At 40.3% G+C, this 13,793-nt stretch overlaps 1 protein-coding gene across 1 annotated transcript in view; it reads left to right on the top strand.

The window, feature by feature from the left end:
• The window catches only part of LOC126474961 (uncharacterized), a 442,827-nt gene that overhangs the window by 277,123 nt on the left and 151,911 nt on the right, over nt 1–13,793 (top strand). The window contains exon 4 of the mRNA XM_050102486.1: nt 11,126–11,345. Coding sequence (XP_049958443.1) covers nt 11,126–11,345 — 220 coding nt within the window. The remainder of the gene's footprint in view (nt 1–11,125; nt 11,346–13,793) is intronic.

The following is a 13,793-nucleotide window of genomic DNA, read 5'->3' as shown; positions in this document are numbered from 1 at the left end:
CGAACTTCATCCAGAATGTAGAAAATACACAGCTTTCCTTTGTTTCGGCGTTTGTTATCAGTTTCGGAAACTTCCCTTTGGTTTGAACATTTCTTCAGCAGCATTCATTCGCGGGCTAAATTCCATATTACCTGAGTTCTTAAAACGTCACATCACCTTATATGTGGACGATATTCTAATAGCAGAAGCTTCATGGGAACTACATAATTGCATCCTCAACAGTTTGTTACGTATTTTTGCAGAATCTGGAATTACAGTTAACTTGGAAAAGTCTGAATTCGGTAGGACAAAGGTGAAGTTTTTGGGACATATTATTTCTTCTGAAGGCATTCAGCCGGATCCTGAAAAGTTAGAAGCAATCAGAGCCATTCCAGTTCCATCCACAAAAAGACAAGTCCGCAGTTTTCTAGGTCTCATAAATTTTTACCGTCGTTTTCTGAATATGCAAATTCTTGTTACACCAAAACTTTGTTCTCTCACTGGAAAAAATACTATTTGGAACTGGGACGAACAAGCACAAATGGAATTCAATTCTTTGAAAGAAGCGTTACTTCACGCGCCAATCTTAGCTCATCCAGATCTGTCACAAGATTTCTGCCTTAGCACGGATTCTTCTAAAGTCGGTCTTGGTGCCCATTTATTTCAAGAAGCCATAGAAAATGACACTACCATTCAGAAAACCATTGCTTTTGCTAGCCGAGTGCTAACAAAATCTGAAAAAAATTATTCCGTTACTGAATTAGAAGCTTTAGCTATCGTTTGGGCATTTAACAAATTCCGTTTCTTTCTTTCTGGTAAGCGCGTAAAAGTATACAGTGATCATCGTGCATTACAATTTCTTATGTCTTCAAAATTAAATCATGACAGGTTAAAACGTTGGGCATTGTTTCTGCAAGAATTCCGCTTCACAATAGTCTACATTCCCGGCAAGGAGAACATTGTTGCGGACGCACTGTCTCGCGCACCGGCTGGGCTTGAGAAAAGTACCACAGAAGGCAACCTCGAGAAAAATTTCAGTATTCTTTACATTCAGAAAGTCGCCTTTGAAAACTTCATCACCACATCTTTAAAGGACATTGCTCATGAACAAGATAAAGATCCGATTTGGAAAGACATCAAGAGCAAATGGCATGAAAAGACACACACACAGATTCGGCATTATTATCTGGTTAGAAACAACATACTGTTCAAACGCTGCACTGTTGATGACAAGCTATGGGTACTTTGCATTCCTGACGATTTTGTTAATAAGCTCATTTGGTACATTCATTTCAGCTACGCACATTTTGGTCCACGAAAATGTTATCATATTCTTCGAACGACTTGTTATTTTAACAATATGGAAAAAAGAATTCGAAGAGTCTTGTCTATTTGTAAACTTTGTCAAAAGGCGAAACCATCTACTGTCTCACATCGTGCTCCGTTGTTTCCTATTATTCCTTCTAAATTAAAAGAATTTGCTGCTGTTGATCTCTTGGGACCGCTTGTCAGAACATCCAATGGATTTTCGTACGTTCTAGTCGCTGTTGAACTTACTTCAAAATTTGTTTCTTTCACTCCGTTACGTAAAGCCACTGGACGATCTGTATCCAACGCCTTTGTTAAAAATTTCTTACGTGAAGTTGGCCACGTTGCTAAAGTCATTTCAGATAACGGACCGCAATTCAGATCTGCTGTTTGGCCACGCATGCTTCGCAACCATAAAATCAAACCTGTTTTTATTTCATTGTACTCACCACATTGCAACCCGTCTGAACGGATTATGAAAGAAATCAATAAGCTTTGCAGACTTTATTGTCACAGAAAGCATCAGCATTGGGACAGATATCTACAATTATTTCAAAATGTGCTGAATGAAATGCCTCATGATTCCACTGCTTTACCACCTACTCTTGTACTGAAGAATGAAGAACCACCGAACAGAATCAGAGAGCTTGTACCTTTCCCGAATACACATAAACTTCGACACAAAGACATAATTGATTTGGCTCCTAAAAATATAAAATCTGCAGCAGACAAAAGGAGAAAACTACACGGTAAAGCAAATGCAAAGAAATTGTATATTGGTCAGAAAGTTCTCATTAAAGCTCATTCATTGTCACATAAGAAGAAACACTTGAGTCACAAATTCTTTCTAGTTTACAATGGACCATACAGAATCCGACGTATACCACATGATAATTGCGTTGAAGTTGAAACTCTGCGTACTAGGAAGAGTAAAGGTTTACAACACATTTCACATGTAAAACCGTTTATTGAAAGATAATCTGCTTTTTAACTTTGTCTTTGCCATAAAACTTTTCACTTCACATTTCTAGTATGCTTTGTCAGATTTAGAATCTATTAACATGTAACAATGTTTGAAGTGAAATATCCAGTCAAGAACCAAGAGAACTTATTTAAACAGAAATTACGAATGCATTGTTATAATGAACAGACGACACAGTGTTGTTAGTTGTACATTCTTGCTTGTTAGTTGCACGATTATGTAACGACTATCAGGCTTACATACTTAGGACACATACTGGTACTGCTAATGAGATTTTAATGCAACATTTTGGTTTACTTGAAAATACATTCTGGGTTTAAAGTACTTTCTGTGAGATACCAGAGGACACAATGGTTAGTTTATGTGACAGCTACACGATGTTATCACGACGCTACTAATGAGTGACAATTTACAATGTTGCTTTTGCAGTGTATCTGTTTTATATCTGCACAGTTTTCTGAATTCTTCTAGGAAGAAAAACATGTTTTAGTAGTAACTTTTGTGGTATAGCAACAATGAGACAGCCTTTTTCGTGGCATAACAATACGTTACTGTACAGTACTCTCTTCATCACGCCAATAAGCATAATAACTACGATATCTATACGCAAAGCATTTCACTTTTGTTCATCATGTGGTAAGTACATTGACTTCTGCAGAACTTAGCTTTCGGAGGACGATAACTACGACACTTCCACAGAGATTATGTTGCGACAAGATGCACAGTTTAGCGCTACAGTACACGCATTTGAGTGATCAATCTTATACTTAAAACACTTATTTTTAAATATTTTTTTAATTACAAAGAAAGTTTTCCGTGATACATTTCATTCCATTGCTGTAATTTGTAACACCTGGGAGTATAATTACATTTATCCTCAGGGGGGTACACGCTTACTTTGTGTACCATGTGTGTGGCAACCACAAGGAACCCTAGCTAATATGGTATTTGCTTATACAACTTTACACATCGGTACCATATTTCTCTAACACACAAATTACACAGCTATCTGATCATGTAACTGAGAGATAAACTTTTTTATTACATCAGTGACATATGTTTACGCAATTACAGAGTTGGATTACTTCACACTTACGAAATTGTATTTTGTCTGTACTGTGTGAACCGTTCATATTTTTTTTTTTGGAACCATTGTGATACTATGAGAGCTTTGAATGATGTATTTGGTATGGATTCATGATTTTTAAAGTACGTTTGAGGCAGATGACACTTTTGACATGAGCAGAGAATTTTTTTAATTATTGGAGGAAGCTACGACGATTTTGAGATTTGACTGAGGTGTTATGATGTTATTTTTACGACGACGATGTGTATTATGCTGCTGAGGTATGTTTATGATTAATAGGCTGATGCTATATGAGTTATTTGATTATGATACTTATCTGTTATGATGCAATATTGAAGAAGTGTCGACGAATAAGGTAAGGGGTAATGAATAGTGGTTAGGGACGCTGACTTGTGAAAAAGAATGTTGGAAACCGAGAATCGTACTTTAAGAGTTATGAAATGTGTGTGTAAATGCGTGACTGTATCACAATGCTGGCGAAAATTTTTTTGGACACTTACATTTATAGGATTTTGTTTCTACAGATTTGCAACGCTAATTCTTGACCTGTGAAATATTTTTATGTGAGACTGTCACTGTAGCGGAAACTGCTGTCGTAAATATTTCCGTAAGAAAGTTAAGTGACCACCTGCACGTAATGCGTCGTGGGCACACAGCTGTGTCAAACACCTGGAGAACAAGCCATTAAGGTTTGCCTTTCCGGAAGCACAGGTAAAAAAAAAAAAGGCAGGCCTTTATCCTCGCCATTGACAGTCCTTTAGAGAAAATATTGCAAATGCGACACCCTCATTACTTCCATTAACCTTGCTATTGACATTTCCTTGTTGAAAGCATACTGTGGAGCTCGTAATTTATGATATTTACGGAAATACCTAATGAAATGACGAGAAATATTTTTACATCTGCACACCTGATTATGACAAGCTTCTTTCTACGAGAGTTGAGAGAGTTTCTACTAACTTATGAAATGTCACATGACTATTGAATGATATTTTTAAGCTTTGCTTTTCATAGTTGCTTATTTCATTTGATATCTGGTTTCCAGCTGTGTTGCAGCATTGCTTTTATAAAATGAAATGCATTTGCTAATGTGAACACTTTCTGTCAACAGATCTATTAAATAATTATTTTATGATCCACATTCTTTAAAAAAGGAGCACTTGGAAAGGAAAGAACAATAAGAAGGAACTAGTAACAGTAACACATAATTTTCTTTTCAAGTACATGGTAATATTTCTTTTTACAATCAGTTGTTGTGGTGCACCACTTTAATTACATAGATATTAAGATGTGAATATACATTTCCCTTATCTGCATTGTTGTTTTTACTGTAATATTTTTTCTGCTTGAGCTATGTCATGTTTAGGTATAAGTTACTGCTGTTTGCCAGGCGTAGTGTTACTGAATTTGACTTTGTGTTACTCTGCTAAGCCAATTTTACTACTCATTTATTTTTATTGTTGCTGCACATTGGCTCATATTAGTTGTAATGTTGCATTGCTTGGTAATTTAGATTTACTGTAGCTTGCTTTGCAATTTTCCATTTTTTTTTGTCATTGTTGTTTGTGTTACTTATTTTGTGCTGCTGCATTGCCTCGTCCCTTAGTTTAGCATCTGAGCTCAGTAGATTTAAGTTAGCTTAAGAGGGGGTAGCCTCTAAGAGAATGAGTTGCGATGAATTGGAAGAAATGCATTGAGAAAACAGGTTTAGGTAGGATTTTCTTGGAAATAAATGTTGAGGTAAGAAATGTGTGAACATATAAATACAGAAAGCATGCTTAGATAGAATTTTTTTTGGTGGAAACAAAGGATGAAATAAGAGGAAAGATATATGAAGTTTTGGGTTGGACTGCAGTACCAAATGTTACACTGAAAACGAACCCTGTCCTTTCCTATTGGTGTTATCCCACTATGTGTTTGTGTACCCTTGTGTATTTGTTTTCTTCCTGTCTCTGTGTAGTTTCATAGAATTTTTTCTTCTTTTAATATTAAGCTACATTCACTATGATGAGGAATACTGTTATCCTCGAATATAATTGGCATTAATAATATGTTATTTACTTTGTAAAGATGTTTAGACATTATTTATTCTGTTTTGTGTTAATGCTCATGTGTGAAGTTGGTGTTTCGAAAGTTATTCTGATCTTTTATGTATGTACTCATGTCATAATTCCTGGAACACTGACGTATATGTTATTTCGATTCTTTTGTAAAGCCTGTACTACAAATGTTATCTGTATTATTATGTTCTTTAATGATGTATTTTGTACCTTTGTTATTGTATTTTTATGTTACCAAATTGTAATTGTTACCAGTTCTTCAAATTAAGTAACATTTCACTGTACACGTTTCTGTTGGTCATAGTACATGGACAATACGTGAGAAGTAGGGACTGATAGTGTTTGCACGTGTGTTAATAATTCAGCAAGGGACTGGATAACAGCATTGCTGGTTCTAAGGACAATTCCAAACACTTTGTGAGTGCACAAGTGGTGGTTTATGGACTTGCTATATTCTCCGCAAGACTCTTCGATGGTGATTGTACACCTGCACAGTCGCAACAGATCGCAACAGATGGCTGCTGGCCATCTCTACAAGGACTACAGTGGGTCTGCACCTTCGATGGCCCACCAATACCGTCATCTCTACCAGGACTACAGTGGGTCTACATCTTTGATGGCCCACCAATACCATTATTTCTACAAGGACTGCAGTGGGTCTGCACCTCTGGTGGCCCACCAATACCGTAATCTCTACCAGGACTACAGTGGGTCTGTTCTGTGATGACCTACCTAGCAATATTCTTCAAAACGTCGAATGACTCTGCTGTGGGTTTGCTATGTTGTGGCCCATTACCTGTCTGCATGTCAAGAGTCAGCACTGTCTTTCCGTTGGAAGGACAACACTACTTCTTCAAGACTGCATGGAAATCCACTACTTCCGTGTGCATTTTCTTTTACTGCTCAGACTTTGAGAAAAACTCTGCATTTTACTGTGATGAACAATGTGGACTGTCTTTATGGACTGTGAGAAATTTTTAGCTTTTGACCAACATTGTATCAATAAGTGTGTGCATTTGATTTCTTTGTTATTGTAATTATGAAAAATTTTTTTCAAATCTGTATTGGCCACTGCCCAATCCAATTTGTAAAAATTTTTGTGGGGAGCATGGGGGCTATGTAAGTAGGCTGTTTAGGTTTTTTTTATTGGTAACGCCACCTCTGTATGAAAATCACTGGTTGTGCTGTGTGCAGTCTGTGGCTGCTTTGCATTGTTGTAATACTCGCCATTGTAGTGTTAGGCAGCTGGCTGTGAACAGCGCGTAGCGTTGTGCAGTTGGAGGTGAGCCGCCAGCAGTGGTGGATGTGGGGAGAGAGATGGCGGAGTTTTGAAATTTGTCATGAACTGCTATATTTATATATGATGATATCAAGGTAAATACATTGTTGGTCCTCTCTTAATATCTTTCATTTGCTAACTATCCCTATCAGTAGTTAGTGCCTTCCATAGTTTGAATCTTTTATTTAGCTGGCAGTAGTGGCGCTCGCTGTATTGCAGTAGCTTGAGCAGCGAAGATTTTTGTGAGGTAAGTGGTTTGTGAAAGGTGTAGTTTAATGTTAGTCAGGGCCATTCTTTTGTAGGGAATTTTGAAAGTCAGATTGCGTTGCGCTAAAAATATTGTGTGTCAGGTTAAGCACAGTCCTGTATAGTTGTTGAAAGGGGACGTTTCAGGTTTTAAGGAAGCAACAGACTTCTAAGACCCGCCAAGTGGCGGACAGGCCTTAACTGACGTCAGTGCTCGGCATAAATAACGCCACGTCCTTTTTGTTCAAACCTCCTTGCTGTTCAATAAACCAAACAACGCGGGAACTGGAAATTAGGATTTTTGGCGTGTAGCTTGGTCAGACGAGATGCGAATTTATCTGTTTCCAAATGATGCGATTCGTCGAGAGCACTGACGGCCCCTTGTGACATCTGATACGCTGTGTGTGCAAAGTGTTGTTCAGGTGTGAGGTGGTTCTGAAATTATTAGGGGGTGTTTTTCATACCAGAACGTGTACTCACTGATTTTTATCGCATTGAAGATTTTAAGGTTCCTAGCTCATTTCTGGTATTCAGTAAAAGTGATAAGTGTTATTAGCTGTACTTTTATTCGATGTCTCATACTTCACATTTTTACACTGGATATTTTTGAAACAGAAGTTTTCAACAGTCAATGTGTTACATCACAGAGGTTCTGAGTGCAAGGAATGTTATCTCTGGTTGTCATTAGCGTTGTCATTGCTAGTATCATTCTGTGAGAAGTAAGCTAGTGAGTCTTTCTCGACGTATTCCACTGATGAATTCTTGTCGGGTTATCAGCCGAGTGGCGGTGTCGTCTTGTCGCAACGTTTCAATGAGTTTCGTTGGTAGTGTTGATGCAGGCATACGTCTATTGGTGTGTCAAAGCTGTGTGCCCGGTGATTTCGTCACTAGTTAACAGAAATTATAAAGAGCAACGAAAGACCATGTGTGCGGAATTTCTTGCGCGTTACAATGCTGATCGTGACAATTTTTTGTCCGACAGCGTTTCAGGCGATGAAATAAGTGTTCACCATTTCGAACAGGAAACCAAACGGTAATCCATAGCATGACTCCATATCCCCTCTCCTCTTCAGCGCAGTAAATGTAAGACATTAAAAATACTTGTTTAGACTTATAGTCCCATTTGGACAATTAATATTACAGATTGAGTTCACATTGAGGCTGCTGTTTACCGTAACAACACAGCTGTCTTCAGTGTATGTTAGGGATATCATGTTATTGGCGAGTAACACCGTCTCTAGTCTCCGACGAGGAAAAGAGGCCGCAAGTTTCTTCTGGTGTGCCATTAATTAGACCCGTAGAGTCATAAAGTTGGCCTATTTCAATTGTTAGGTTGTTCCAGATAGTCCCAGAAACACTCTGCGACGTTGAAAGCGGATAATTTAGCAGGCAATTTGAGATGCGATACTGTGCCTGCGTGTTCGTCAAACGAGGGGCGTATGCGTGCAGCACTATGAACTGGCTGTTGTCATCTTGAAAAATAGGCAGCTTACAGGGCATAATCACCACCCAGAAGGCTCAAATATACATAGTGGTTCATCTTTTATATTGCTGGTTTTGTTGACGCGAACTAAAGTGAATTGAACTGAACTGGTTTCGCGTTTGTTTCTGTTGTCATCCTGAACAATGAAGTGATGTAATTACGTAACGCAGTCTAATGGAAAAGTTCACTAAAACTATTTGAAATTACCCACCGAGGTGACAAAACTCAAGGAATACTTCCTAATAGCATATCGGCCCTTCGTTTTCCTGGCGCAGTGCAGAAACTCGACGTGTACTGGATTCAACAAGTCGTTGGAAGTCCCCTGCAGAAATATTGAGCCTTGCTGCTTCTACAGCCGTCCATAGTTGAGAAAGTGTTTCCGGTAAAGGATTTTGTGCACGAACTGACTTCTCGATTATGTCGAGCCCACCACAGCGGCCGGCTGCTCAAATTTTCCAAAAAAAATGGCTCTTGGCACTATGGGACTTAACTTCTGAGGTCATCAGTCCCCTAGAACTTAGAACTACTTAAACCTAACTAACCTAAGGACATCACACACACCCATGCCCGAGGCAGCGTTCCAACCTGCGACCATAACGATCGTGCGGTTCCAGACTGTACCGCCTAGAACCGCTCGGTCACTCAAATTGTCCAGAATATTGTTTGAATCAATCTTTGCCCAGTGGCAAGGCGCATTACCACGGGAACATGAAGTCCATGAATGACTGGAATTGATGTTTAAGTAGCCAAACATAGCAGTTTGCAGGCAGTGATCGGTTCAGTCCACGCTATGTAAACACATACCACACCATTATGCAGTCACCAACAGCTTGCACAGTGCCTTTTTGACAACTTGAGTCCATGGCTTCGTGAGGTCTGTGCCACACTCGAACCCCGCCATCATTCTTACTGCCTGAAATGAGGTGCCATCTGACCAGGCCACGGCGTTCCAGTCGTCTAGGGTCCAACCGATATGGTCACGAGTCCAATGTAGGCTGTACATGGTGGCAGCCAATCAAGGGATATTTTAGAGAATTTGTTTAAAAAAGGCCCAGTGAAATCTTTACAAGTTTTCTCCCAGCGTATCTTACGTTGTACCTATGTGACACAAGTTGCCTGTCTTGCAAAACCGAGGCAGTTCTGTCCAGTTTGCGCTGCTGACAAGAGACACACTGAGACCTCTGCTGAAACTGCTAGAGAATTCACGCCATTTGTTTTAGCCAATAGCGTGCGTGGGATACAGGTCACGTGTGTGGACGCTAGAGTGATCTACGGTGCGGAACACAGTTGCCTCTCTCTCTCTTGTAATCCAGACCTCGAGCAGAATAGACGTCTTTTCGGAAGGCAGAGCCTCTGCCTCTGCTTTCCACGACCGGCCACCAGCCTAAGTTAACATGAACCGCTTCTCCTCCTGTTGTACATTTCAATTCATTGTTTGACCTCCTAGACTGGCATAAACCTGCTAACTTCCGAACTTAGGCGCGCCCCTTGTATACCGTACATCAAAATCACCCGCTTTCAACGTCGCAGAATGTTTCTGGGATTATCTGGAACAACCTAACAATTGAAATAGGCCAACTTCATGACTCTACGGGTCTAATTAATGGCACACCTGAAGAAACGTGCCGCCTCCTTTCCTCGTCGGAGACTAGAGACGGTGTTACTCGCCAATAACATGATATCCCTAAGGTACACTGAAGACAGCTGTGTTGTTACGGTAAACAGCAGCCTCAATGTGAACTCAATCTGTAATAGTAATTGTCCAGATGGGACTATAAGTCTAAACAAGTATTTTTAATGTCTTACATTTACTGCGCTGAAGAGGAGAGGGGATTTGGAGTCATTCTATGGATTACCGTTTGGTTTCCTGTTCGAAATGGTGAACCCTTATTTCATCGCCTGAAACGCTGTCGGACAAAAAATTGTCACGATCAGCATCGTAACGTGCAAGAAATTCTGCACACATGGTCTTTCGTTGCTCTTTATAATTTCTGTTAACTAGTGACGAAATCACCGGGCACACAGCTTTGACACACCAATAGATGGATGCCTGCATCAACACTACCAACAGACATGTCCACTTCTGCAGCGATGCGTTTGATTGCGATCCGTCCATCGATTGAGAGTGTCCGCACGTTCCAACATTCCACCTGTGTGTGGCAAGCGGGAGATCGGACAGGTTTGTCTGACCTTGTGTGCGATGTTGACAGACGCCTCACCAAATTAGTCCCCGCCCTTTTGTTCACTTCCAGGTCTCCGTAGACGTTCTGCAAGCGCCTATGAACATCTGCAATGCTCTGATTTTCAGCAAGAGAAACTAAATGACAGCTCGCTGCTTGGAAGGCACCTCCGTTGCAGACGCCATTTTGAAGGCTACGCATACTGCCGCATCCTATAGGATCTTCATGGAACTACAGGGCCGAAGCAGGAATATTTCTATATTTCCCAAATTCTGCATTTTTAAACCGAAACTGCCTGAGACAAAAAAAAAAGTGTTACATTACTAACTGAACGCCCATCGTATAATTGACGATTTCGGCTGCAAGCGCTATTCTGAGAGGAAGAGGTTGTCACAGATGAGGAATTCGCGGCGGGCCACGTTAAACCAGAGGGATGCTGATAAATCAGACCTCCGCTCATGAGTCTTGCCCCTATGCGCTGGCAATGGTTATGTGAAGTGCTTCTGTTTTGAATGACGCAGGTGTCATGGGTGCGGCGGCGGCCCGGCTCTGAGGAGCTGCAGCTGCTGACGGTGGGCCGGCAGACGTACTCTGGGGACGAGCGGTACGCCGTCAGCTTCCAGTACCCGGACAACTGGAGGCTCACCGTGAGCGACGCGCGGCCCGCCGACCAGGGCGACTACGAGTGCCAGGTGTCCACGCACCCACCCCGCACCCTGCGCTACAGCCTACTCGTCACAGGTAAGCCTGCCTCATTGCTCGCAGTTTCCACTTTTTTCTTTCCATAGCGCGGCAGTTTTGGCCGGGAAACTCCATCGAGGCCGTTTGGCCACCTAGTGCGAGTCCTTTTATTAGGCAACACTTCGGCTACTCGCGTCGATGATGATGAGGACAACACAGACCCAAAAAGAGAAAATACTAGACCGAGCTGGGAAGCGAACGGGTGCCCGGTGATCGAAACTTAGATGCGCAGAGCACAACACAACGAGCTGCTGACTCTTCCCGGAGTGACAACTTTGTGTGCGTATTTTTTTGAGCCATAATTGTTATGTTTGTGCACCGTGACTGTGTGAAATAATTATTTATTTCAAGTTTCTGCTACCAGTCACTTTTTATTTTATGCTTAATCTGTCATAATGCAATGCGTTTCAAATCAAATGGTTCAAATGGTTCTGAACACCATGGCACTCAACTGCAGAGTTCATCAGTCCTCTATAACTTAGAACTACTTACACCTAACTAACCTAAGGACATCACACACATCCATGCCCGAGGCAGGATTCGAATCTGCGACCGTAGCAGTCGCGCGGTTCCAGACTGTAGTGCCTAGAACCTCTCGGCCACCCCGGCCGGCGCAATGCGTTTGGAACATGTTCTGTTCATCAACAGGCGTTTATACATAAATACAGAGAAATGTTACTTAAAAATAAACGGTGTTAAACTGGATTAATCTAGAACTCATTCTGCATTGTTTTTTACTGTAGATGCTGGTGTGGCATTTGGGGGGCAAGGAGGGGGGGCAGTGTATGGCTAGAAATCGAAATCAGTGATGTCTTCTGCTGGTTTCCTTCCTTGTGGTTGCCTCTGTAGATCACAGCAATTTCTTCGTCTTGCTGCTTCACTTGCATCACTGGTGCAATAGCGGAGCTGTTGATTGACATTACACTATTGCAGATTATATTTTGTCACTGCCAACGTAATTTACTGCAAAATTTCTTCGATGTTATGCGGCCGCATTCAACGTTCTGTTTATCTACCCATGGTCCCCAACAATAGTTTTCTATCCTACAATTTTACGGTTGATAGAGCAAGCAAATAAATTACTGTGAAGACAGATTTTTAACACTTATAGCTAGAGAGTTAAACCGACGATGAACGGAAAAGTTAATTTTGCAGTAAATATTGTATGTTGGGGGAACAACTGGCTTCTTATTTTCCTTACCATATCAGCTTAGAATCTCTCAAGTGCGCCAATATTGTTCGAACTAGCAAGTCGGTCTTCATAAATTAAGCAGCAGACAAGTTCTGAGTAATTACTATGACTCGTAACGATCTCAGTTAGATAGCCGTAATGGTGGTTAAAGAGATATCGTGCAAACCGGTTATTTGCTTTCGTAGAACTAGACTCGCTGTTAAACCTGTCAGTAACATACCAAGGCTTCAACTGTACAAAATAAAATAAAATGACACAAGGGTTAAGCAAAAATGCGAGTTGCTCTCAGTTAAAGAAACTTACATTTCTACATACATCTAAACAGATCGCAGCTAGGTGGAGGAAAGGTGAAGAGAGAAGTAACAAATGAAAAGTATGTCAGACAAAAGACGAATGTCGTTTTGCAACGATAAGATTTTCTAAATCCACTAGTCCAGACCTTACGTTTTATGACTTCATGTCGCAAATACAAGTGGTTTTTATTCATCACAAATAACATATTTATATTCAGACTATTATATTTTCTCTAAAATAAGTAGTCTTATTAAAACAAGAGAAAATGGAGAAAATTACAAATATGTCGTTTAATTGCCACATATTTTCACTATTTGATTTAATTCTGGAAGAAGTCTTTTAATAACACAATATAACGTGTAATGGCCAATGTTTAGCTCAGTTAAAATGTCTGGGCTGAGGTCCTTGTCGATATAGAGTGTTTTCTTGTATGGACCTTACAACTCTGAATATTCAAGCAAACTTATTCACAAAACTTGCAAATCTACTCTGGCCCAAATACGTAGATAAATGGATCAAGCTTTGCCTCACGCAGTACGCCAGTGTGAGTGAACCCACTGTAAGTTCTAGCGAGGGTGGTAGCAAAGTTAGACATGTGTTTTGATTCGAAGAATCACGGCCTGCGACAACTGTGCAACACAGTTTTCCTACCTATTGCTGTAAACATTCCCGTAGAGTAGTAGGTCTAGCAGTTATCAGTGGCATGAGTGTTTTTTGTTGACTGGCTTTTTTTTTTTTTTTTTTTTTTTTTTTTTTTTTTTTTTTTTTTTTTTTTTTTTTTTTTTTTTTTGAGTCATCGGTCTTCTGCTTAACACTTTCAAAACCAACATTATCAGTTATTTACTGGATGTATTACAGTCTCCGTCTTCAACTACAGTTTTTACCCTCTACAGCTCCTTCTAGGACCACAGAAGTTATTCCATAATGTCTTTACCAAGGAAGTTATTCTCTAATGTCTTAAC

Source organism: Schistocerca serialis, chromosome 4 (genome assembly GCF_023864345.2).
Source record: "Schistocerca serialis cubense isolate TAMUIC-IGC-003099 chromosome 4, iqSchSeri2.2, whole genome shotgun sequence".
Lineage (NCBI taxonomy): Eukaryota > Metazoa > Arthropoda > Insecta > Orthoptera > Acrididae > Schistocerca > Schistocerca serialis.
The sequence above is the reverse complement of the archived record's forward strand: the minus strand, read 5'-3'. Positions and strand labels throughout refer to the sequence as shown.